The 27,974-nt window shown below is 43.6% G+C and overlaps 1 protein-coding gene across 3 annotated transcripts in view; it reads left to right on the forward strand.

Annotated features, from left to right (window-relative positions):
- Positions 1-27,974, forward strand: part of MSH3 (mutS homolog 3) — a 534,775-nt gene that overhangs the window by 363,617 nt on the left and 143,184 nt on the right. For all 3 annotated transcript variants that reach the window (XM_063963915.1, XM_063963914.1, XM_063963916.1), the window contains exons 14-15: positions 25,063-25,250; positions 25,358-25,526. In XM_063963915.1, coding sequence (XP_063819985.1) covers positions 25,063-25,250; positions 25,358-25,526 — 357 coding nt within the window. The remainder of the gene's footprint in view (positions 1-25,062; positions 25,251-25,357; positions 25,527-27,974) is intronic.

Raw genomic sequence — 27,974 nt, forward strand, 5'->3', positions numbered from 1 at the left:
CTACTGATGCCGCCGCTGCTGTTGTTGCTGCGGGAGGCAATACATCTACCCAGTGGGCTGTCAGTCATATAGTCCTTAGTCTGCCCTGCTCCACTTGTCCACATGTCCGTGGTTAAGTGGATAGTGGGTACAACTGCATTTTTTAGGACACTGAGGACACTTTTTCTGACGTCTGTGTACATTCTCGGTATCGCCTGCCTAGAGAAGTGGAACCTAGATGGGATTTGGTACCGGGACACAGTACCTCAAGCAATTCTCTAAGTCCCTGTGAACTAACGGTGGATACCGGACGCACGTCTAACACCAACATAGTTGTCAAGGTCTGAGTTATCCGCTTTGCAGGATGACTGCTGTGATACAGTATTTCATCTTCCTCGCAAAGGACTGTTGGACAGTCAATTGCTTACTGGAAGTAGTACAAGTGGTCTTCCGACTTCCCCTCTGGGATGATGATTGACTCCCAGCAGCAACAACAGCAGCACCAACAGCAGTAGGCGTTACACTCAAGGATCCATCGGAGGAATCCCAGTTAGGAGAGGACTCGTCAGACTTGCCAGTGACATGGCCTTCAGGATTATTGGTTTTCCTGTCTAAGGAGAAAATTGACATTGAGGGAGTTGGTGGTGTGTTTTGCAGGAGCTTGGGTACAAGAGGAAGAAGGGATTTAGTTGTCAGTGGACTGCTTCTGCTGTCACCCAAAGTTTTTGAACTTGTCAATGACTTCTGATGAATGCGCTCCAGGTGACGTATAAGGGAGGATGTTCCTAGGTGGTTAACGTCCTTACCCCTACTTATTACAACTTGACAAAGGCAACACACGGCTTGACACCTGTTGTCCGCATTTCTGTTGAAATAATTCCACACCGAAGAGGTGATTTTTTTTTTTTGTGTTTTGACCAGGCATGTCAATGGCTTTATTTATCCCACGGACAACAGGTGTCTCCCCGGGTGCCTGACTTAAACAAACCACCTCACCATCAGAATCCTCATCAATTTCCTCCTCAGCGCCAGCAACACCCATATCCTCATTCTGGTGTACTTCAACAGTGACATCTTCAATTTGAATATCAGGAACTGGACTGTGGGTGCTCCTTACGGCACTTGCAGGGGGCATGCAAATGATGGAAGGAGCCACCTCTTCCCTTCCAGTGTTGGTAAGGTCAGGCATCGCAACCGACACAATTGGACTCTCCTTGGGGATTTGTGATTTAGAACGCACAGTTCTTTGCTTTGCTTTTGCCAGCATAATTTTTTTCATTTTTCTTGCGGGAGGATGAGTGCTTCCATCGTCATGTGAAGCTGTACCACTAGTCATGAGGAACATAGGAGAGGGCCTTAGCCGTTCCTTGCCACTCCGTGTCGTAAATGGCATATTGGAAAGTTTACGCTTCTCCTCAGACGATTTTAATTTAGATTTTTGGGTCATTTTACTGAACTTTTGCTTTTTGGATTTTACATGCCCTCTACTATGACATTGGGCATTGGCCTTGGCAGACGACATTGATGGCATTTCATCGTCTCTGCCATGACTAGTGGCAGCAGCTTCAGCACTAGGTGGAAGTGGATCTTGATCTTTCCCTATTTTACCCTCCAAATTTTTGTTCTCCATTTTTTAATGTGTGGAATTATATGCCAGTAATATATCTGGAATTAGACGGCAGTAATGTCTGGAATTAGATACCACTAGATAGATACCATATATCACTGTGACTGGAATGATGATGACCTATGCACAGTGACAGGACACTACCACAGCACCCTACAGCAGCACGATTAGCACAAGACACTGTACTAGTATTAGTAATGTAGTATTACTGAGCACCACAAGACAATGAGCAGTGATACTGAGCACTGATGATACTACTGAGCACTGATACTGAGCAGCACGATGCAGCACAAGACACTGTACTAGTATTAGTAATGTAGTATTACTGAGCACCACAAGACAATGAGCAGTGATACTGAGCACTGATGATACTACGGAGAACTGACACTGAGCAGCACGATGCAGCACAAGACACTGTACTAGTATTACTGAGCAGCACGAAAGCACTCTGGAATTGTCACCCCCCAGATACCACTGTGACGGGAATGATGATGAACGATACACAGTCACAGGACACTACTACCACAGCACCCTACAGCAGCAAGATGCAGCACAAGACACTGTACTAGTATTACTGAGCAGCACAAATGCACTCTGGAATTGTCACCCCCCAGATACCACTGTGACTGGAATGATGATGAACGATACACAGTCACAGGACACTACTACCACAGCACCCTACAGCAGCAAGAGGCAGCACAAGAGAGACACTGTACTAGTATTACTGAGCAGCAATAAACACTGATACTGAGCACTGATATTGAGATTTGACACTGAGAGAACGTAGCCACGTCCTCTCTGTACCCTCTACAATGCCCGAGTGAAAATGGTGGCGTCGCGCGGCTCTTTATCCGAATCTCGCGAGAATCCGACAGCGGGATGATGACTTTTTGCCTCGTTCGGGTTTTCCAAGTCAGGCGGGAACAACCGAGCCTGGCTCGGACCCGTGTAAAAAAACGTGGAGTTTGGGGGGTTCGGTTCTCGGAGAACCGAACCCACTCATCTCTAGTCAAAAGTATTTACACGTCGGTATTATGTGGAAACAATGTTAGTAGCAGTTACTTGAAACATTAATTTTCTCTATGAATTAAAAGAGGCAGGTGAGACATCTGGCGCTTCTGAGAATGCAGTCAATATAATTGACATGAAATGTGCGTACAAATAATCAAACGGCAAAAAGCTTCCTTTTCTATGACTCATAAATGGAATAATATCGATCACTCTATTCACTTCCCCATACAAATGTCATAAAAGAAAAGATAAAAACACTGTGTTTTTCAAGAATGGCTTGAATGCACTCTTACTGATAAGCAGACATAGGATATTATGCAAAAAATATTGACTGCATTTATATGTCAATAACTTGGCAGTAAATGCAAGATTATATCAGTACAGGTAAACTTGCAATAGACAGGATAAATAAAAGTACAGTTGGTTTCAGTTAAATGCATTTGGGGCCCGATTCATGTTTGTAAATGAAGCAAAAAAAGCACACAACTGGGCAAAGCCAACTCACTTACCCCAAATCTAAATCTCTGCAAATGCTACATCTGCCCCACCTGCAATGCAATATGGTTTTGCTCAGTTGCTTGCTTTTTTGCTTTACTTGCAGACATGAATCAGGCCCCTTTGTTCAATATGCAAAGCAATGGGATAGAAAGTCATGCATGCCCAAGGGTGGTCTTCAGTTTGCCGGCTGTCGGGATCCCGGCGCACAGTATACCGGCATCGGAATCCTGACAGCCGGCATACAGACACTTTTTCTCCCTCTTGGGGGGGTCCACGACCCCCCTGGAGGGAGAATAGATAGCGTGGCGCGCGTTGCCCGCAGCATGGCTAGCGCAGCGAGCCCACAAGGGGCTCATTTGCGCTCGCCACGCTGTTGGCATGCCAGCGGTCGGGATTCCGGCGCCGGTATGCTGGTCGCCGGCATACCATTCTACACCCATGCCAAATACATGGTTTAGTGCTCCCGTGAAAGAAAGGCATTGTAGTCCAGCGAGATTAGCGGAGACTACAAAGATCCATACATTGGGGTAAATGTTAAAGTATGTGAGTTGCAGGTAGAAGTGAGATTTAGGGGTCCATTTATTAACAAACATTAGCTATTTAAAACGTGCTGCGTGTGATAAATGATGCTTTAGCCAATCAACTCCTGTTATATGTTTGAAAAATGACAGTTGGGAACTGATTGGCTGGAGCACTATTTATAATATGCAACAAGTTTTAAATAGCTAAAACTCGTTGATAAATGGGCCTCATTGTCGCTAGATTTAAAGCAACAATATTTTAAAAGGCAAAAATATGCATGGCATATCAAATTCATCAGAAATATGTAAGCATCCAAATGCACTTTGCCTTCATTGCCTTGATTTGACGTGAAACCGTTCCAAGCCAATGCTCAAATATGACCTTCCTTTAAAAAAATGTATGTGCATTTCTGCTGCGGGGTACACTGGGCTCCACAAGGATAGACATAGGGGTGTAGAGTAGGATCTTGATCTGAGGCACCAACAGGCTGAAAAGCTTTGACTGTTCCCAGAATGCATAGCACCGCCTCCTCTATAACCCCGCCTCCCTGCACAGGAGTTCAGTTTTGTAGTTGGTGCCGCAGATAGCAGGCACATAACAGAGGGGCTGCGCTGGGCAGCCCTGAGAAGAGCTTTTTAGAAGAAAAGTGAAGACTTCAAGGGCAGCAGCAGTGTGTATATGTCTTTTGACATTCACTGCTGCAGCTCCATCTCTCCCCAGCGGCGCTGTACATTCCCAAGCCCTGGTTGCCGGGTAACTACAGCAGGAGGCTCCGGTTTTCTTCCATGGTCAGGCACACACAACGGGGGCTCTCCGGGGTCGCGTGGCCGCGCTTCGGGAGGTGGTGAGTGGGTCCCGCTTGCGGTACCCGTACTTTATCGCGATTCGGCGTTGTCAGTGGGAGGCGGGCCGCGCACTGGCGGTGGACACTGTGGCAGTACAGGCCATCCCACTAGGCACCTGGGTGCAGGTCAGGTTTTCCCTTAAAACCATTTTTATAGTAGCTCACAGTACCTGGTGGTTTTGCCAGCAGGAGGATAAGGCTTAGACCTGGAGCCCCTCCCCCAGCCCCAGGGCGCCATTTCCCGCAAATGTACCCGCCCTGGAGCTACATATCTGTCTTTTCCTCACTCCCTGTCAGTGTCTGGGCGCCATTTCTCTCAGCTACACTGTTCCTGGGACTGCTTGGGCAAATCCTCCTGTGTAAGCCGCCTGGTTGTCAGCGCTGTGACTTTACATGACACTTAAGTATTCTACCTGCCTATTAGACAGTATTAGTTAAGAAAGAGTGCATTTAGTCAGGGTTTTCTAGTACAATTACCTTGTGATATACATCCAGTTCTTACTGTGCAGTGTTATATCTATTGACTACATAGCTATATAAGCTGGTCCAGTGCAGTATTATTGTTCGTAATAACCTCTGCATTGTACAACTGCGACTATATGTGTGTGCATTAGCTTGCTGAGTGGTGTCCATTTCGTGTCTCTCACTCAACTTGCTATCCCTATATTCTATAACCTGAGGGGGCTTGGCGTGTCAGGTTTTATAATAATATAGGATATTCACAAGATATACTGTAATACGTATTTTTCTCTGTGATTTTAGTCACCGTATCTCTCCTGTGTCCCTGCTTGTGCTGACTACACTGCGCAGAGGTTTGGGTAAGAGATATTAGGGGTCATTCCGAGTTGTTCGCTCGTTGCCGATTTTCGCAACGGAGCGATTAAGGCAAAAATGCGCATGGTACGCAGTGCGCATGCGCTAAGTATTTTAGCACAAAACTTAGTAGATTTACTCACGTCCGAACTAAGAATTTTCATCGTTGAAGTGATCGGAGTGTGATTGACAGGAAGTGGGTGTTTCTGGGCGGAAACTGGCCGTTTTCTGGGAGTGTGCGGAAAAACGCAGGCGTGCCAGGATAAAACGCGGGAAATGTCTGGAGAAACGGGGGAGTGGCTGGCCGAACGCAGGGCGTGTTTGTGACGTCAAACCAGGAACGAAATGGGCTGAGCTGATCGCAGTGTAGGAGTAAGTCTCGAGCTACTCAGAAACTGCTAAGAATTATTTATTTGCAAATCTGCTATTCTTTCGTTCACAATTCTGCTATGCTAAGATACACTCCCAGAGGGCGGCGGCCTAGCGTGTGCAATGCTGCTAAAAGCAGCTAGCGAGCGAACAACTCGGAATGAGGGTCCTTGTGCTGCTGCCAATTGTACTGTGTTACCTGATACTGCAAGTTATGTCTGCTTCTGACGGTAACGGTTCTGGGGCTGAACACACTACCGGTATTGCTGAAGCCACAGATCCATATGAGGAGAATATAGCAGCTGTGTGTTCTGGTTCTGGGGGCTCCTTGCCCCCCAGTGGGACTGTAGCAACGGAGGTACATAATGACCCACCGTGGGCTGCTTTTTCCACGCTTCTGCATATGCTAGTTAATAAACTAACACTCCCTATGGACCCCCTATGCCGGTACAACCGTATATGGTCCCTGCAGCTAACCCGCCGTGGGCGGACAATTTATCTGCTCAATTGAAGAAGTTGAACCAGTCCCTGGCTACTAAAAAGTATGACCCTCGCTCGCCTAAGACCAAGGGGTCCTCTAAGCGAGCTCTTATCTCCTCACAATCCACTGCTGTCACTGACACCTCATCTGATGAAGATGGCACTTACACTGACCCCACAGATTCTGACACAGATACTGCTGATGGGGAGGGTGGTTCACATGTGGATGTTCCTGATCTTTTGGAGGCTATTAAGTTGACTTTACAGATTACAGATGATCCCGAGCCATCCGTCCCTCCTAAGAAACCAGATAGGTTCAAGCGTCAGAAGGTGGTTAAACAAGTTTTACCTCACTCTGACCACCTAGTGGATATACGTCAGAAACCCTGGGAAAACCCGGGTAAGAAGTTTGTGCCTCAAAAGAAGATGCTGGCTCTCTATCCCCTCGCGCCAGAGCTGTCTAAAAATTGGGAAACGCCTCCTCCAGTAGATTCACATGTGGCTAGGATGGTGATTTCCTCAGCACTACCGTCACGTCTCTAAAAGAGCCTACGGATAAACGTGTGGAGGGTTGTCTAAAAGCGATTTACACCCTCACGGGTGCTGCACAAAGGCCCACTATTGCAGCAACATGGGCTGCAGAGGCTATTGAAGCATGGGCCTTGGAGTTAGAAGCTGAAATCTCTTCTGACCATGCTAGACAATGCTTGTCATATATTGTCACAGCTTCTCGCTATATTAAAGAGGTGGCTTTTGATGCCGGTATCCCAGCAGCCAAGGCCTCTACTACATCAGTCCTGGCTCGCCGGATTTTGTGGCTGAGATCCTGGTCTGTGGATCTGGACTCTAGAAAATCCCCTGGAGGTACTCCCTTTCAAGGGAGATATTCTGTTTTGGGAGGACTTAAATAAGATTGTGGTTGACTTGGCTACGGCCAAAACCGCCTGTCTACCAAGTACCGCTCCTTCTGTCTCAAAGGCTAAAGGTACTTCCTTTCGCCCCTTTCGTCCTTCAGGTAAAGCAAAAGGTCAGGCGTACAACAAGCAGGCCCGCACTTCCAAACCTGGTAAGCCGAAGCCCAAAAGAGCCTGGGCGGCCCGTCATCCAGCTTCCAAGACCGATAAGCCTACCGCATGATGGGGCGGGCCTCCCCCTGGATCCCAGGGTGGGGGGGCTGGCTTCTAGGGTATACCCAGGAATGGTTGAAGACCACTTCAGATGCCTGGGTACGGGAAGTCGTCACTCAAGGTTACGCCATAGCCTTCAAAAACCGACCCCCTCATCGATTTTGCCGGACAGACGTCCCGTTGGACCAGACAAAGGCAAACACTCTACATTTGGTGGTACAGACCCTCCTGGATACAGGAGTCGTAGTACAGGTGCCTCTTACTCAGAGGGGCCAGGGGTACTATTCTCTGCTGTTTCTGGTCCCGAAACCGAATGGGTCCTGCCGGCCCATTCTCAACCTCAAGGCATTGAACAGATTTGTGAAGGTTTCCAAGTTCTGTATGGAAACCCTTCGCTCTATAGTTCTGGCCTTGGAACCTGGGGACTACATGGTCTCCCTGGACATACAGGATGCTTACCTGCATATTCCTATAGCAGCGTCACATCAGCAATACCTGAGGTTTGCGATTGGCAACCTCCATTACCAGTTTCGGGCGTTAGCTTTTGGTTTAACTACGGCTCCGTGAGTCTTCACCAAAGTTATGGCGGTAATGACGGTGGTACTCCGCCGTCAAGGGGTCAGGATACTGCCGTATCTGGACGACTTGTTAATCCTGGCAAATTCCCCAGACCTTCTCCTACGTCATCTGGATATGACGGTCCAGTTTCTACAAGCCCATGGGTGGCTCATCAACTGGAAGAAATCCTCCCTGGTCCCTGCTCAGAGCATGGTGCACCTGGGAGCGCTATTGGACACTCACAACCAGAGGTGGTTCTTGTCTCAGGAGAAAGTCCTGAAGCTTCAGGACAGGATTCGTTGCTTCCTTTCTCGTCCGCAAGTGTCGATACATTCGGCGATGCAGGTGCTGGGCCTCATGGTGGAGTATGCTCAATTCCATTCTCGCCCCCTCCAGAAGCTTATTCTAGCCAAGTGGGACGGCCTGCCTCACCGGATCAGGTCTCACATGATCTCATTCACTCCGGAGGTCCGTCTGTCGCTGCTATGGTGGCTCCAGGACCGACAATTGTGCAGGGGCCGTCCACACTGGATATCCAAATGGGTCCTGTTGACGACAGATGCCAGTCTAAGAGGTTGGGGTGCAGTGCTGGAGCAACACTCCCTTCAGGGTCAGTGGACCAAGGAGGAATCTCTCCTCTCGATTAACATTCTGCTGGTTAACTAAAAACTGAGCTCCTGTGCAGGGAGGCGGGGTTATAGAGGAGTCGGCGCTATGCATTCTGGGAACAGTCAAAGCTTTTCAGCCTGTTGGTGCCTCGGATCACGATCCTACTCTACACCCCTATGTCTATCCTTGTGGAGCCCAGTGTACCTCGCAGAAAGAGTTTTAACAAAGGTAAGTTCTTACCATAAAACTCATTTTACATAAGTGTCTCGTGGGAATATATACTTAATATCGTTGATAGGGGTGCTGGCAGTCAAAATCCCGACAGTGGCATCCCACCCGCCAGAATGGCAGCAGCGGGACGAGAGCTAAGAGTCCCCTTGCGGGCTCACTGTACTCGCCATGCTGTGGGCTCAGGGGCTTGCTGCACTTGCCACAGGATCTGTATACACTCTATCTCTGTCGTGGACACCCACGAGTCGTAATAGCCCTTGTGTGCCAGGATTTCGGCTGGCGGCATTGTCTACTTTCGAGATTTTTGCGTTGGTATCCTGATCGCCGGGATCCTGACAACCGGCATTTTAACTGCATCCCGTCTGGTATTATGTGTACCAAAAGCCTCTATAGAGCTGTGTACTCCTTACAGTCGGCTTCATCGTCTCCTGTAGTATAAGCACGAGGGGTCCAGGGCGCACTGAATTCCCTCCAATCGGCTTAGTTTACCACATCAAACAGCCGTCCGTTGTTGTGTAGAAGTGGGCGCACTTGTACTTTTTTTTTTTTTTTTTTTTAAGAAAGCGCTCGTTGACATGTTGTTTTACTTATTGTGACATTTGGGCCTTGCTTGGGCGTCTGTCCAGGACGAGGAATACAGGTGCATCCACTTCAACACAACCTGAGATGGCCGTTTGATCCAGGCAACCAAGCTGCGTGGAGGGACTTCAGTGCACCCTGGACCCCGCGTGCACATACTACAGGAAACGCCGAAGCCACTAACTGCTGCGGCCAGGGACTTCCCCCTCATGCACGTTATATAAGAAGGAGGGACAGCGCCGCAGAAAGTGTCTCTCGGTAAGCACATTGGGAATGTACCTGCATTAGACTTCAGCAGTAACACTGCTATAGTGGACAGTACACGTTTTAAATTTCCCAGGATTGGAGACACCTTCACTAAAGTAACAAATTGGAGGACTTTTCAAATGAAAACATTGCTTGAGAGTTCCTATATGAATTGGATATACTGACAGCCAGGTGTGCACTTAGCTGGGTGAATGGTTTTTTAAAATATTAATAGCACAGTTGCAATATTGCAGTCGGAGATTCCCTGTCAAGTGAGTCCCCTGGCTGTGGCATTACCCCAATGCTATTGGAGCCTGAAGCTTCTTCCAAATGTATGGGGGGGGGGGCCTACTCTTTTTTTTTTTTTTTTTTTTTTTTTTTTTTTTAGCCGTATTTTTAGAACCAGTTCTAGCTCCTAGAGCTAGGTGCTGGTTCATTAAATTTGGTGGACCCCTACACATTTTGTTACCTATGTTTTTTGAACCAGGGCCGGCTCAAAGAGCCCGGGGTTGGTTATGTCTTTGTTGGTCTGCAGAAGGATTGTATAAACAGTTTGATCTGCCGAGGATTGGACAAGTGCATCATACTGTAGATCTGGGTTACGGTCATTAGGTCGACACAACTTAGGTCGACCACTAAAGGTCGATATGGTCGTTAGGTCGACATGTCAAAAGGTCGACATGAGTTTTTGTGTGTTTTTTTTTGGGATTATTTCATACTTAACGATCCACGTGGACTACGATTGGAACGGTAATCCTTGGCCAAAGCCTGGCAACCGAAGCGAGCCATGCGAGGGGACACGGTGCACTAATTTGGGTTCCCCGTCACTTTACTGAGAAAACGACACCAAAAACAGTCAAAAACCTCATGTCGACCTTTTGACCTGTTGACCTAGTAAATGTCGACCTAACACCCATGTTGACTTAATGGCAATGTCGACCTTCAGTTGTCGACCTAAGTTGGGTCGACCCAACGACCCATACCCGTAGATCTTTGGGTGAATTTTCTGGGATAACCACTTGTTAGATTGACCAATTTCTTTTATTGGTTTCCACAAGTAAATAATTTGTCTTCTTGTACAAGAACGGATTTTGAATTGTTTGGAAATGTCATTATAACCCTTTCTGCACTGATGAGCATTAACAATTGCTTCGCAAGGATCACTGCAGATGTCTTTACTACTCGGCATAGTGTTAATCCTGAATTCTCCAGACCAAACTGATAACCTCTTCACTTCTATATAGTGATGTTAGAACTTTCCGATGAATAAATGATAAAGTGACCTTCATTAACAGTACCTGGCTCAAATTGCCTAATTTGCATATATAGAAGCAAGAAGGATGTAATTAATTTTTCATTCATAGCATTATGTTGCCTTCATTTTTGTTGAATAAATAATGACAAAGTAAAGACAACTATTGGATAATTATTGCATGAGATTATATTTATCCCATAGTAGGGTGAGTATTCGTAATTATGAGATATAGGGATAAATATAAATACTTAATTGAAACTGTGCTTCCTTTTTCACATGACTGTAAATGTTTTCTACATGAATACGAAAAGAGATCCTTTTAGTACAAATGGAGACGGAAGCTCCTGCTGGGCCCACTGACACATCCCCGTCACAAATCCATCCCTATCTTTTTTCTAATTGTTAGATGCATATACACTTAGCAGCAGAGTGTATCTAACTAGTACTTTTCAGAGTTTTCAATGGGCTCCCATCACCGCACCACATGGTGGGTTCCCATCACCGCACCACATGGTGGGTTCCCATCACCGCACCACATGGTGAGTTCCCATCCAGCTTGATCGGATGTCACCAATTAATTAGAGATGATCTGTTCGGATTTACTCAGTTTTTTCGTATCTTGAAACGACATCTTATTGGATATCCAGGTCACGTGCTATGGATAGCCAATAAGTTAAATCTGCGATAGATTGGCAAAAAGAACTGAGTAAAGCTTAACGCTCATCTTTACAATTAAACGGAGTATGCTCCTGGACTGATCTGTAAGGTTTTCTGTAGTGTTAACTAGTGCAATATGTGTGCCGTGTGGTGGTGTCCACTTCCCAATGGTGCCATCCAGAAATGCTTCCAGCAAGGACAATTTCCCCATATATTTTAATAGACCCTTTTATTTTCACTGCATTTTCATTAGATGAAGACTAAGACTGTCCCCCCCTATACTATGCACAAAATCCTCAACCAGCTCCAGTGCTGCTGGACAGCCTGAGCTGATCCACTCTAAAGCAGGTAGACAATGGGTGTGGGACCCTCCATTAGTGTAAAAGAAAGCCTGGGGTGGTTCAGGCTGTTATCGGGGTAACCTGCGGTGTGGTATCCCTTTGTCATAATAGAACCAGACCATCTTAGGCAGAGCCTAGCTGTGGGTTCCCAGGGATCCAAGTGGGATACTTATGATATCCCAGTAGATGGGATGCCGGCTGTCACTATACCAACAGCGGCATACATTAGATCTAGATTCCTGATTATAATAAAAGTTACACGGTATGTACAAAACACAGACCTTTACAAGAATAGACAAAAATAGACCTCTGTTAAAATAATGTTATTAAAATAAAAACACACTTTAAACAATGTATGAAAATAGATAAACAGCTGTCTTCTAGTTTTCCATGGTGACTTTCTTGTAATAAAAGGGAACCTTTTCTTGTAATTCAAAAATGGAAACATTCCATATTTGTTATCCAAATGGAAATGTTCCATTTTTGTAATCCAAAAGGGACATTTTACATACTGTACGTGTAATCCAAAGGGACCTGTTCCATATTTGCAATCCAAAAGTAAATGTTTCATATTAGCAATCCAAAGTAAAAATATTTTGTAATCAAAAGGGAACTGTGTCCTATTTCTTATCCAAAGGGATGTGTTTTTTTTGTTTGTTTGTATTTTTTGTTCCACTGAAAATCTCCTGTTAATACATCGGAAGTTCAAAAATAAGGAACACTGCAATCATCTCCACTTGTTGCTCCATTGTAGAATGAAACGTAATTTAATTGGCCAAGACTGTCTGTAGCTGCACAAGGCAACCACTCTATCTGCAGTGTGATTGACTGGTATTAGGACAGAGTGCTAGTACTCCCTGCTTTTATCACACATTGGTAGCGATTAATTGGATTATTGTCACCAGTTCTGATTGTCACCATTCATGTAAATGGCCAAGTAATTTTTTACAGTCCGTTCATTTTACAATAAGCTCTCAATATGGAATACAAAACCAGATTAAACTAATTGGCCATTGGAGGAGCAGAACTATACTGTAGATCGGTTAACTGTTCTAAGTTCTGTGACATGTTTGAACACACTGAAATGGAAACAGCACCAAAGATCTGCAACACACGTGTAGAGATGCAAGTATGAATTCATTTGAGTATGGAACCATAGAATAGGGTTTACTTATACACATGTTGCATTCTCTCTACTTGCTATAAATAAAGCAGGGCGTGATATGCCGACGGTCGGGATGCCAGCGGTCACATGACTGACCGTGGCATCTTCACTTTTAGAATGCCGACAGGGGACCTGGTAACTAATTTATCTGCGAGGTGTTGGAATTCCGGAAGTCATCACCTGCCTGGCATCCAGTGCGCTGGTATGCTGTTAGCATCCTGCTTTAAACATGCATGTTAAAGGGCAGTGTTTGAACACTAATGGGTAATAATATTATACTAGCTCTTTATGGTTTTATTTATTTTCTATGCATTCTTCTGAGCATTTATTCTACCACTTGGGGAACCATATTGTCTGCCTCCATTTGCTAACATACTGTATCTGGCATACATTTGTTACATTTGAAAATGCTTATTTGTTTTTGCTGTTCCAGCACTGCGTCTATCCATTCCCTCCCTGTGAGATTTCTCATTTCAGCGTTTCACAAATCTAAAACTTCTGTATTGGTGTGATTCTTCTTTACTGCTGGTTGTATAATGAACTGCACTGATCAAAAGTCATTAGACAATCCCCCCCCCCACACACACACACACACACACACACACACACACACACACACACACACACACACACACACACACACACCATGTTCTGTCCTACAGACACATTTGACACTTTTCTGTTTGTGAGAACAAAATCTAGGATTGCTTCTTTCCATATTAGTTCCCAAACTAATTGCTGGACAATGCACCACAAAAGCCATGCAGAATGTCACTACTCCTGGCCAATTTAGCAACTTATCCATTTGATATGATTAAAATCAGTTCAGGTAGCTTATTTATTAAACTGAGTACATTTGTACTCGTATAATTTAAAACCCTACTGCTGTTTATATCTCAAAATGTTGTTATTGCCACTAGTCTTTTATTGGAAACAGGGGTCTGCCATTTTTCTAGCTACCTTGACTAAATTAAATTACCTTGAAGGAAATGTCTGAGCTCCTTACTGGGAAACTGTCCCGCTAGTACCAGGCAGTGTCTTTTCAGCAATATCTTATCCAATATTAGGTCACTGACCTTTCCCTCGTGATGTGAGCGTGGCATTGAAAAAGATAAGCTTAAGTGGCTTAGAATGCATTTTAGTTTGCTAGGGATATATCCCTGCTGTTTATTGCAATTACTGGGCATGTGAGGTTTGCTTTGTATATTACGTCATCCGGAGTGGATAAGGAGCGTTAGGCACAAAAATGCTCGTGAACTGGATGCCCGTGTCTTGAGCGTTGCCCAGGTTCCATGCTAGTTTTAGTTCACCACTGCATTGGCAGCTGGCAATACTGTTATCTGTGGAAGTCCTTTGAATTTTGCTTTATTTTAAAAAATATGTAAAAAAAAAAAAAAAAAAAAACAGCATTATAATATCATAATAACAAAGAAACAGGAATTGAAACAATGTCGAGTTTTACTGCACTATGGATCTTCGAGGGGGTGGCAATTTTCTACTACAAATATTCTAAACTTACAGACATTAACTCTTTTATGTTAATATTCATTTATTGCTTTTGAATGTCACAAATGGTCAGATACAACCTGCTTGACCCACAACCTACTGTACCTACTGCTGTGACTGTGGTATGTGACCACGCCATACATACTTAGTACTCACCTGATTGCATTCCAGACTGTGTTTCATCCTGTTGTCGGGGGAAGGTTAATTTGCAAAGTATTTCAGTAATTTGTCAAGCTGACCGCCCATGTCGGGGTCTCCTCTTCTGGTCAGTCCCAGCGCTGACTACAAAAAATCTGAGCATTGCTCTGCATTGTTTGGCACCAGGTATAACACAGATTTTAGATGCAGATTATGCTTCTGTCATGGGTTTAGGTACTGACTCGCTGAAGGAACCACACCCAAGCATATCGGTTACTGAGCGCATGGGGAATGGTAAGCCAGTTGACACTGTTACTCCTAACCCTCACCCACAATCTTAACCCCTAACGCTAATACCTGAACCTACTGTATATAGCGCTGCATATTCCGTTGCGATTTACAATTGGATGTGTACACGTTCATCTTTGCTGCCACGTGCATATGCATCGCGATTGCTGCTGTTCGTGCCCACGTGAGATCTATTTGTGGGAGTGTATTCACCATGCAACCTAAGGTTCGTGTGTGAGAATGCAGTGCATGTACACGTTCGTAGGCACACAAAGCATACCTGCTTTGCTGCGAATATTCTCAATCGAGGCAAAGCTGAGCAAAGACATGTCTAATGTGTTAGTGAACACATTTCATATGTATCACAATATTTTTTAATGTTATCAGAGCTACAGTATATGGAGGACGAGGAATGCGTGAACACACCCCCATAGGTTCTGATTGGTCAATAGTAGTATAAATATAGAGTCCCACCACTGTTCCACACACCTTGAGAAAGACTTGCGAAGTTGAAACTCGTTGGTGAAGGATACAGACTGTAACCACTTGGGAACCTGGTGCTGAAGACCATCTAATCAGGAGAAGGTGTTCTTACCCGGGATTGTACGTCTACCTTTCCATGCTGAATTATTGCCTTCTTAAGGCCCAAGTCGGTATGTAGTAACTCTATTGATGGTGGCTGTTTTAATTGGATTTATCAGAGTATAATAAAGTGTGGCAACTGTTTTATGCTGTGAGAAGCACCTGTCTATGGTCTTTCTGAGGTACCATCTACCCACATAATCTGCAGGAAAAGCTAGAGAAATCTGTATACTGGTGAGAGATTTGTGAGTCAAATAAAATCCTGAGGTCTCCAATGGAATATTGCTGTACACACCGGTTATAACTCTCTGCACATAACTGAGAATTGGTGCCTGAGAGTATGTTTTTATTTAAAAAATTGCGACAATATTTACATGTATACATTTTTACAAGGTTTTAAATAAATAATAATAAACATCAGATGCCATAATTTCCTGGTCAGATTAACCAAACAAACAGAAAATTTCCCAACCATAATATCGAATTATACATATCATAAGGGAAAAACCTCCTTTCCCCCTAGTTCCTTTAATTTCTAACCAACCTCCTTCCCAATCCTACTTTCGTGAGACTCACGCTGTGTGTTAAGTTTATTCTAATCAGAGAGCGATAATGCGCGTTTTATTCTATTACAGATCTCCCTGCATTCCCTGCACAGTGTGGTTGCTTGGTGACCAAAAAAAAATACCAGAGAAGCTCTGTATTTTGGTGCAATTCCCTCAGCTGATGTCACCCGTTGCCTCCAAGTGACACCTCTGGTAATAACTGGGAGGAATAGGAGACAACTTTTTTTATAACGTTGTGGACAGGGTGTAATGCCGCCCAACTTTGGCAGCCGCACGGGATGCCTGCTGAACTCAGTCTTTTTTTAAAGGGGCCATCACTTACAAGGAAAAAACATGCCTTGTAAGTGATTGCCCCTTTAACAGAATTCAGCCAGCATCCTGAACGGCCGACGAACTCGGGTGGCATAATATCCCACCCCGTTTTCTGGGGGGTTTTTTTGTTTGTTTGGGGGTTTTTTTGCGGGGGGGGGGGGGGGGGGGGTTACTTATACTTAAATGTCATGCATAGACATGGATAGTGGGAGCACAAATGTTGTAGGTTCTCAACCACCCAAAGAGCTGGCTACTATATCGCAAGGGCAGATTGTGTGAGGAGGGAAACCAGGCTTTAATAAACTGATGTTTATTCAGAGGATGCTTAAAGCCGTGCCAGATCATAGGCGGTCTGCTAGGACAAGGGAATGAGTTACAGAGAAGGGAAGCAGCAGGGGAGATGTCTCAGATCCGTAGCAGGTGGCTTTGTATCCCTGAAAATGTGGTCCCTTCACACCATTCTCTATTAACTTGTGGTCGGTCCCCTGACACGAGTACAGTTACAGGATGGAGACATACATATGATCAGCTTTCGGCTAGATACAGCCGCTCTCTCCTGTCATCACATTCTGCTTCTAGACAAATTAATATACTGTACTAGCATGCTGTACTTCTCTAATGAGCAGGAGCTGGCACCATGGGCCGAATTTAAACAAGATTTTTCTTTAGGTTTTTGTCTTATTAACCATATTACATTTTTAAGGAAATGGAGGGATATGAAATGAGCATAAATACATTCTTTGCTTCATACAAATGAATCTTCTACTTTTAAATGTAATTTAAATTTATAGTATTTATGATTCAATCTATGCAATGTATGTTCAATAATTAAGGAGGATGTGATTGTTGCAATGCAATAGAACACTATGCTATGTAATAATTACTCTATGGACTTTTCTGAATATGACATATCTAAAGTTCATCAAAAAGAAATAATTTTGTAGTTGTATATATAGTTAGATTACTCCTGCAAGCAAGAGGCTAACCCACTTTTCTAAACATTTTTCTATCCTAATTTTTGGGTGATGAATATTTTCATTACAGATAAAAATTATTTCTATCTACTCTAGCTCAGTTAAAAGACACAAATTTAAGTACATGGTTCAGTACCCGTGTGACACCACTTCAATTCATTAATGAGACACTTAGAAGTTTTTAATTAGCTTAATTTGGCCAAAATGACATGTCATTTTTGGGGTGCTAATCTGCAAAATGCAGAATAGTGGGTTGAATGATGTAAGACAAGTATATGAGGTTGTTGTATTGATGGGACAGGTGTTTTTAGGCCTGCAGGTGGGAAGCTACTGGTGTTTTGTAACAGATTTTTAAAAGTGCCAAAAATTACTGAAAACAAATCTACATACAGGCATTTTTATGTGCCCCGAATTTATCTAGAGCATACATTTGTTGAGAAACACTTGCTTTCTATTATTTCTAAATGTTATTAAAAATGCAAAATTCATCAATTTGACTCCTTTAAAGAGCCCCGAATACTTTGCTGTGACCACTGATAGACTACTACACTGTTATCCAATAAAATGTTCTACCTTTTGGAGAGTACAGACTGATTGCCCCATTTTCCCCCACACTTTACTTGGCTAACATCAAAATTACCACACAACTGCTCGGATAATGCTCAGCCAAAATACAGTATATACATTTTTAGCCTTGATTATTTTTTTTTCAATTAACTAATCAGACACACTGAAACATATAGTAGCACAAATATAGTGCACACAAAAATGCAAAGAAATTACAAATAAAAGGGGGAGCAACAATGATGAAAATACAAGTTGAGTGAAATTATTGTGCGATAAGTACATTAATTCAAGCCACCGTAACCAAATATTTCACCCAGTCTAATTGATCCCGCCCCCCCCCCCCACAAGCACACACACACACACACACACACACACACACACACAGTACATCTAGCAGCTCTAGCGACAAAATCATACTGGTGCCTACAAATCGCATGTTATTACAGCAGGGCCCTTGTCTTTCATGTGTGAGGGAAGAGGCTTTGTTCCTTTTTGAACAGCAGTCATTTCATCCTTGGTATATTGCAATATATACAACTTTCATTGTCTTTATGGTGAACACTGACATTGGTCATTGTGAGAGAGATCAAATGATCATTAGCTCTTGATGACTTTCATTTAGGGAGAATAAAAGTGTAGTCATATATAACTGCTTCTGGCCTCATAAGTATCAAACTCTTTTTAATTTGATAGTCCTTTATGTGTGTTTTCATAGAGCGTGACTGAATTCCACATGTCACTGTTTATGGTAGTGTCCTCAAACACACCCATCTAATTGGATTCTTAGCAACTAGGATACGTTATTCATATTGATCCACTTAGAAGCTGATTATTGTGTAGAAAGCATTATTTGTCCAAACAAAGATATAGCTCATGCTGCATTTTTAAGTTAAACAAATGCAGGTGTAAAGTAATGCCAAAAGGTTTAAAGCAGGGGTGGCCAACCAGTCAGAGTCAAAGAGCCAAAAAATCTTGTTAGGTACGTCAAAGAGCCGAAGGCGAGCATGCAAAAATGGGGTGTGGCCTTGTGCCTGCTAGGCACCACCCCTGGTATAAAATACATTGAAAAGGTCAGATCCGCATAAAATAAATTTTTAAAGCCAGATCCAACATAAAATACATTGAAAAGGCCAGATCCGCATAAAATAAATTTTTTAAGCCAGATCCAACATAAAATACATTGAAGAAGTCACTTCCGCATAAAATTACTGAAAAAGCCAGAACCACATAAAATATAATGAAAGACGATTCACATAGTACACTTCAGCTCTCCCATGTGTCACTTCAGCCAGCACCCTGCTGTGTCACTCCAGTCAGCTCCCCCACTTGTCACTCCTGCTATCACCCTCCTATGTCACTTCATCCAGCTCTCCCATGTGTCACTCCTGCTAGAACCCTCATGTGTCACTTCAGAGCCCCCCAACTCATGCCATTGTAGCCGCTCCTTATTACCCCTTTCACACCACGCAAATATCCCGGTATCGATCCGGCATATTGCCGGGTCGACAAGGGTTGGTGTGTGGTGTGAATGGGCCATGGTCGAATTCCTGGGTCACCTGACCCGGTAATTCATCCCGGGTTATAAGCAGTGTTATTCCTGGGTTGAATACTGGGTCAGTGGCAGCATAACTGCTAGCAACATATGCTGGATGCGAACCTTTCTTATACGTAAAAAAAATTTTTACTCTGCATAGTCAAAGAGGATAACGGTGCAGATTGATATCGGAGGCTGTATAGACAGCACAAAGGGGAATATATACTTTAGGAACTCTTGTATTAATACAATAGAAATTTTCGGGATATTTGTTAGAATATAATCCCATTTATTTGGTTTTATATATGGGGTATAAAGTTTGGTTATTCAGGTTATAACCTATAGACATGATTTACATTTACTAGCTTTCAGCGCTGGATACTCCTCTCCGTTGTTTTCGGTTTGCGACCCGGGACCCGTTTACTACTTAGGGAGAGGTGGCGCGGAGATGAGCTCATCTCCCAGCACCGCCTCCACCCCTGCTGCGCCCCCCCCCCTCCCCCCCCCCCCCTGCAGCTATGGCAACTGACCCAGCAAATTGCCGGGTCGGGAAGCCACCTGTTAGGGTCCAATGCCAGATCCCACCCAGGAAGGACCATTTCTAATTCACGGGTGGGATCCTGCATTGGCGATGTGAAAGGGGCTTAAGGATCCTCTGTTGGACGGTGGGTGTTTTACCTCTATTATCTGGCTCCCTCAGTCCACAGCCCTCGTAGTGCTTCCACGTGTCTTTCTGGAGTGCAGTGGTTACCGGAACTGTTGTGGTAAGGTGACTTCAAGTGTCGGGAGCCACATTTAAAGAAAGAAAGAGCCACATGCGGCTCAAGAGCCACAGGTTGGCCACCGCTGGTTTAAAGTATTGGTTCACAAACTTTTTTTGAACCCTAGAGTATCAGAATTTTTCTTTACAGCACCCATAGGCCAACGTTTTCTTATTCAGAAATTCAGAAAAAATATTAAATTAAGTAAACTGTGTTTGTCATCTTTAGGATCGGTTATGTGGCGAGGGACAGGATTCGCTTCTGCTTGTCCACATTGTTTATGATTGGAAGCCACAATCACTGGTTTTGCCTGTCACGATGACTATACATAATTTCAATTGGTCCTGGACCTCCAACCCAGAGCACCCCTGCAGTTGCCCCGAGACACCCCAGGGTGCCGCAGCAGCCAGTTTGGCAACTACTGGTGTACAGTATTTTCTCGCCTCTTGTTCTTATCCGACACGAAACTAAAAACAAGGGGAAATAAAGAAATATAGACATTTGTAGAGTAAGAAAAGAATGGACATTGCTGAAGTGGCTGCTAGATCTTCTAAAGGGGGGTACTCATGGAGCGATTGCTGTTTAAAATCTAAGCAATCTGACTAGATTGCTTAGATTTTAAGCAGCGATCACTCCGTGTGTACCCCTCACAGCGATAGCGACGCGCAGCCCCGTGCATCGCTGGTGCTAGATTGGCCTGCGTGCAGGCCAGTCTAGCAGGTCACTTACTTCACCTGCTGGGTGAAATGAGCGGCCCCCCCCGTCTCCCCCCCGCACGCTCAGCACACATCGCGCTGTGCTGAGCGGGGGGATAGATGTGTGCTGAGCGAACCGCTCAGCACACATCTCTCCCCAAATCGGCCCGTGAGTACTGGCCTTAAATGTTTTTTTATTGTGTCAACTTATTTTTGTAGTGTAGTAACATTGCATTCAGGGTGACCATGCTCAAATTCAGTGTATGGTACAGAGTTATTCAAGTTTTTGAGTATCTAAGCTGTTTGATGTAATGTCATTTTTTGTGAAAAATTATGAATAGTTTTTACACCTAGCTTACAGTAGGGATACACCCTTGCAGGACGGTAGTCTTGCATGTCTGTAATTTGCCACACTGAGAGCTGAGATTCTAATATCTAGAATCCCATGCAGCTGAGATATAACACTAAATAACTAATTTCAATGCAGACACACAGGGGCAGATGTATTAAGCCTGGAGAAGTGATGAGTGGAAGGTGATAACGCACCAGCCAATCAGCTCCTAACTGTAATTTTTCAAACCCATAATAATTGGCTGGGGCTTTATCACCTTCCACTAATCACTTCTTTATCACTTCTCCAGGCTTAATACATCTGCCTCACAGTATGTTGTAAGCAAATGGTTTTGTATGTATACCTTTGTTGCTGCAGGACACATTTTTTTCTGATTAGTTATCATACATAGAAGCATTATATAAGCAATATGTGTATATTGTATGTTTAGCTTATCTGCAACACCCATAGATTTATTGTTCTACCCAGATAAATGTCATGTTGTATTTCTGGCAGCTTCCATAGTCGCTCTTGACATCCAGCCTTTATTTTCTTTCAAGTCGCCATTGATTGCAAAAGTATCCAGGGTTCTCTTGAATTATTTTGAATTGCTGCTTTCAGAACTGCCTTAAAATACATAAAAGACACAGAGAATGACACATTATTTCATCAAATGAAATAAATGGAGAAAAAACCCTCCTTCTCCTACCCTACTCTAATTACATGTGCCCTTGAGTATAAGCATTATACCACAAGCTGGGTACCTTTTTACAGGTCTCGGAACTCAAAGTTGACTTATAGTATAATTATGATTATTAGCTGGATGTGTACTATTCTACTTACAGATAACCTCGGCCAGAGAAAATGTCAACATTATTTTCTGTGTGTCTGCTAATCTGCAGGATGATCTATAATGACTTTGTCTAATCTATCTCCAAAATTTAAAATAAGCATGCATGCTGGTCTGATCTTCATTTCTGGCGTTTCATGTAACAGTATGTTAGTAAAAAGTAATTTAAACAGTAGAGGGAAAAAATGTAAAACATGATGTGTTTGTGATTATGAAAAATCACTATTTTAAATGTAAAACTAATACAATTGTTTATAGCAAGGGTTCTAAACTCCAGTCCTCAAGTACCACCAACAGGTCATGTTTTCCAGATTTCTTTAATGTGGCACAGGTGAGTTAATGGGTATCCGGACCCTCGGTCAACACACATTTAGTTGACACCAATTGGTCGACACACATTAGGTCGACACAGGAAATGGGTCAACATGAACGAGGTCGACATGAGTTTTAAAAAAAAAATTCATACTTTATGATCCACGTGGACTACAATTGGGAAGGTAACCTGTGCCGAGCGCAGCGGTAGCGGAGCGAGGCACCTTGCCTTCGCTCGCCATGGTGCACTAATTGGCGTTCCCCGTCACTTTACAAAGAAAACGACAAAATAAAAATGCATGTCGACCTAATGGCTGTGTCGACCCATCTCCTGTGTCGACCTAGTCACTGTCGACCAATAGGTGTCGACCTAGACACTGTCGACCCTGAGTCCCATACCCGAGTTAATGTATTTTGCTGGGTCAGTAATTTTTCTACCTGCTTCCACAGACAGAAATCCTCAAAACATGGCCTGTTCATATCTGTCCTCTTAGGAACCTGCTGGGACTGGTTAGAATGGCAGTCTCCTGATTGGCCAAAATTCTGTAAATTCAGTGGTTTACGTGAAACCAATCCGTTTCTATTAAGAGATGCAAGTTTGATTACAAACCATTCAGTTTATATTTGTATTACAGTACATATTTGTTTAAGTATATGGATTAAAGGTGTTTGTTTTGTATATTGCAGATTTTTTTTAAATGACCAGGCTTGCAGATATCAAAGTTCCATTTTTGTTATTAGTAGATTCGCTCTTTCATAAATAAAATAGTATATAATGTCTTACTCTGCAAAGCTGCAAAAAAAATAGTACACTAAAAATAGACTAGTTAGATACTGTTACATTGAAACGGGGAACCAGACTTTTTGCAGCCAAGCCAAAGATCAATACAGTATTTTAAACCCAAAAGAGGAACAACTGTGACACTATCTAGCCAATAAAGAGCAGCCGGTAGAAGGAGAGCCATCTTTGAAACACACGGTTATATTTCAGTAATTGTGACATCTGCTTATGGAGAGGGATTACTTACTGATGTTCACTTTTTTCTTTTGCATGCAAATATATGCTTGAAATTGATAATAATCTGTATTCCAGAACTTGTATTACAGTATACTCTGTATTATTTCTCCTATTGGTCAAAAAACAAATATAACCTTAACAGCTGCTGAATGTTTTGAAGAGTTGCACCAATGTGATATAAGTAAATGCAGTCTTGACTAGCAAGTTCTATTGTAGTTAATAGGGAAAGAAAGAGGTGGTGAGATCTAACTTGCAAAGTAAATTGATAATATAGCCGCTGCATTATCCCTAATACATGTTGGACACAACTTAAATATATTCTTATTTTTCTTCCAGAAAGCAGCAGCAAACTTACTAATAAATAATTACTTTCAATATATATCATTAGAGTGTGACCACAAGCTTTGCCCGGTTAAAGCAAAATGCAGACATATTCGTTAAATATTTATCAATTTAATACACAAACACACATAGACATAAGCCGGATACACACTGAGAATATATTGTCCCAATTCAGATGTGTCCTCTTAAATCTTTGCTCCGTGCGCTGTAAGTCGCGTTACCATAGCGTGTAAGTGCCATGTGCCTCTGTAGTGCAGAGCGTCTTTTTCTTTTCTTTTTTTTCACGAAAAGGAGTCTTCGTTACAATGTAATGCAAAAGGACGCACGAGCAGCTTCTGCTGGTTGAAGTGATATGCATCATGCCTATATTCTGTGTGTGATTGCGACTGTATACAAAAGGCTCTGCTTCAGTGTTTTCCTGGAAAACAGTGTAACTTGGCATCTCTGATGCAGATACAGCCTCAATTACACACAGAACATAGTCACTCTGCGTATCATTTTAATCAGCAATAGCTGCTCGTACGTACTGCATTACATTGTGATTTGAAAAAAATACAAAATAGACGCTCAGCACTACCAAGTCCTGCCATGTCCTGGCGTGACTCCAAGGATGTAAGAGGACACATCTGTATGTCGTATTAGTCCGAACCGGAACAACCTATCAGGCATACAAAAATCCCCAAGTCCAGGGTCAGATTGAGTCACAATGATGGTGAATTGCGGGGCCTTTGGCAGAATTTCCACGCTGTTATTATGGCAATTTGCATCAAATTGGACTGATCGCTTAATATCCACACTTCACAAAATACTCAGTTGGTTCTTTTCACATTATAGCCTGCAGGTTCTACTGTCTCTCCCCAACAACTTTGTTTTAATTTACAGCTGTTTAAAGGGCATTAAATTAATGCTGTCCAAATCACAATTATCTCTGCTAAAAGATGCGACTAGAAGCATTGCTAGTTACGGATTTGTCAGATCGATGCATTTGATTTCGAGTTAAAGGTGAATGAATTTGACAGATGTTCTCAACAGATTTAAGGGCCCTACACACCTAGCGACCCGCCGCCGGGCTGCCCGACGGCCAATACGGCAGACGGGAGACCCAAGTTTCTAAACTCACCCGGCTCCATAGCACTGCACGCTAATATGGACGAGGTTGTCCATAGTGGCCTGCATGTTTAAACGAGCCGGCACCAGCGATGAACGAGCGTGGGGCCGCTCATCGCTGGTGCCTACACGCTGAAAGATATGAATGGTATAAACGAGATTATTCATATCTTTCACTGGTATTGACCAGTGTACTGTCTAGGGCCCATAAGTGTGATTGTTTCTGGTGTTAAAAACGAAATATTTCATGATGCAATTTTTTTTCCAGTGTTCCCCTCAGGAGTTTTTCCTAGTAGTCAGCACATTGCGTTTCTTGGAAAGCCACCTTGAAGCATTGATTCCTGCCATTAATTCTCAAGTTAGATCCACCTTGTTGAAAAAGATTTTCACAGAGGTCCCACAAATTCTCAGCCCAGTGCAAAGGTTTGCACAGGTGTTAAATGAAGAAGCAGCCAAGTAAGTGCTAAGCGGGTATGGTGCCTTGTTATAACAGACTACAGAAATGTGTCAAAAAAAGGCAGAAGCAGGATGAAGCTTTGTCCTTTTTTTTTTTTTTTATGTAGAACTGGAAATAAAACTGAACTCTTTAAAGACCTCACAGAGTTTCCCAAAATAAGCCAAAGGAAGGCTGAGATCCAAGAGGTACTCTCACAAATTCTAGGACATCTGACAGCCATTCGTAAAATATTGAAAAATCCTTCCATTTCTTTTACAACAGTGTCTGGACAGGAGGTATTGATACAGTTACTAATAAATGTATTTTCTTTGTGTTTCCAGCACTATCTGACCTTTGTGGTATGAAAGCTTCAGTGGTTCCACAAATAAAATAATGGACCATCAGCACACTCTTTACATGGCTGATCTACCAGAAATAACACTCTGCATTAGATTGAGCCGCATAATTACCCACCAATATTGCATTTGCCTAATCATCATGGTTTTTATTCATTTTACTACAAGCGCTTTAAATTTTGCAGTTTGCTATAGAAGTCCTCTGGCCTCTACAGCTTTTACATATATTATATATAAAAAGATGTATTCAAAAGGTTGACGATGACAGTGTTAATAGTTATGATGTCGACATTGTTAAACAGGCTACGTTTCAACATTCTCAGAATGTTGACTGGTGAAATGTTGACATGGTCATTGTTGACCTTTTGACTACATCCCCATTTATCACTACATGGCATACTGTATAAAGGATCAGTAATACATAACCGCTAACATACTGTAGCACTAACCCAGAAGCCCAGCTGGAGCCGCTGAGGGCTGCCAGGGACGATAGAGCAACAATCTAAAGTGTCGACATTGTACCACTGTCTACATGATGGATGTTGAGATGGTGGCTGTGTAGACATACCATACCCAACCCATATACAGTATGTATATACTGTGTGTGTGTGTATATATAGATATATAAAAAAGGAGGGTACCCAATAGCGCTAAGAGAATGAAAGAGCAGCACCTCTAGAAGAACCTCCTGTTAGCAAAGGTTCGGGGTAGAACCACAAACAAACATATCTGAGGGCGCTTACATGTATGGTACCGTTTTTCGATAATATTAGTACATCAGTTTAAAACAAAACAATTTTCTCTGACGTCCTAGTGGATGCTGGGAACTCCGTAAGGACCATGGGGAATAGCGGGCTCCGAAGGAGGCTGGGCACTCTAGAAAGATCTTAGACTACCTGGTGTGCACTGGCTCCTCCCACTATGACCCTCCTCCAAGCCTCAGTTAGATTTCGTGCCCGGCCGAGGTTGGATGCACACTAGGGGCTCTCCTGAGCTCTTAGAAAGTAATAGTCTTAGATTTTTTTATTTTTATTTTCAGTGAGACCTGCTGGCAACAGGCTCACTGCAGCGAGGGACTAAGGGGAGAAGAAGCGAACTCGCCTGCTTGCAGCCGGATTGGGCTTCTTAGGCTACTGGACACCATTAGCTCCAGAGGGATCGACCACAGGCCCAGCCTTGATGTTCGGTCCCGGAGCCGCGCCGCCGTCCCCCTTACAGAGCCAGAAGCAAGAAGATGGTCCGGAAAATCGGCGGCATGAAGACTCTGTCTTCACCAAGGTAGCGCACAGCACTGCAGCTGTGCGCCATTGCTCCTCTCACACACTTCACACTCCGGTCACTGAGGGTGCAGGGCGCTGGGGGGGGGCGCCCTGAGGCAGCAATAAAAACACCTTGGCTGGCTAAAATACCTCAATATATAGCCCCAGGGGCTATATATGAGGTAAATACCCCTGCCAGAATTCCATAAAAAGCGGGAGAATAGGCCGCGAAAAAGGGGCGGAGCCTATCTCCTCAGCACACTGGCGCCATTTTTCCCTCACAGCTCCGCTGGAAGGAAGCTCCCTGGCTCTTCCCTGCAATCTACAGTACCAGTAAGAGGGAAAAGAGAGGGGGGGCATTAAATTTGGCAGTATATATATATATATATATATATATATATATATATTATTATTTTTTTTATTGAAAAGCAGCTATTAGGGACATAACTCAGTTAGTCCCTGTATATATATAGCGCTCTGGTGTGTGCTGGCATACTCTTACTCTGTCCCCCCAAAGGGCTTTTTGTGGGTCCTGTCCTCTGTTTGAGCATTCCCTGTGTGTGTGGAGTGTGTCGGTACGGCTGTGTCGACATGTTTGAGGAGGATAATGATGTGGAGGGGGAGCAGATGCCTTTAGCAGGGATGTCACCCCCTGGGGGGCAGACACCTGAGTGGATGAGTTTATGGCAGGAAATGAGTGCACGTATAGACTCCTTACATAAAAAATTTGACGACATGCCGACTGTGGGACAGCCGAGTCTTCAGCTCGTGCCTGTCCAGGTGTCTCAAAAGTCATCAGGGGCTCTGAAACGCCCGCTATCTCAGATGGCACAAGTAGATGTCGACACGGATACTGACACCAGTGTCGACGACGATGAGTCAAATTTAATGCCCGTTAAGGCCATTCACTGCATGATTGAGGCAATGAAAGAGGTGTTAAATATTTCTGATTTACATCCAGGTACCACAAAAAAGGGTATTATGTTTGGGGAGAAAAAACTACCTGTAGTTTTTCCCCCCGTCAGATGAATTAAATGAAGTGTGTGAAGAAGCGTGGGCTTCCCCTGATAAGAAATTGGTAATTCCTAAGAAGATACTAATGGCGTTCCCTTTCCCGCCAGAGGATAGG

This window comes from Pseudophryne corroboree, chromosome 1 (genome assembly GCF_028390025.1).
Source record: "Pseudophryne corroboree isolate aPseCor3 chromosome 1, aPseCor3.hap2, whole genome shotgun sequence".
Classification (NCBI taxonomy): Eukaryota; Metazoa; Chordata; class Amphibia; order Anura; family Myobatrachidae; genus Pseudophryne; species Pseudophryne corroboree.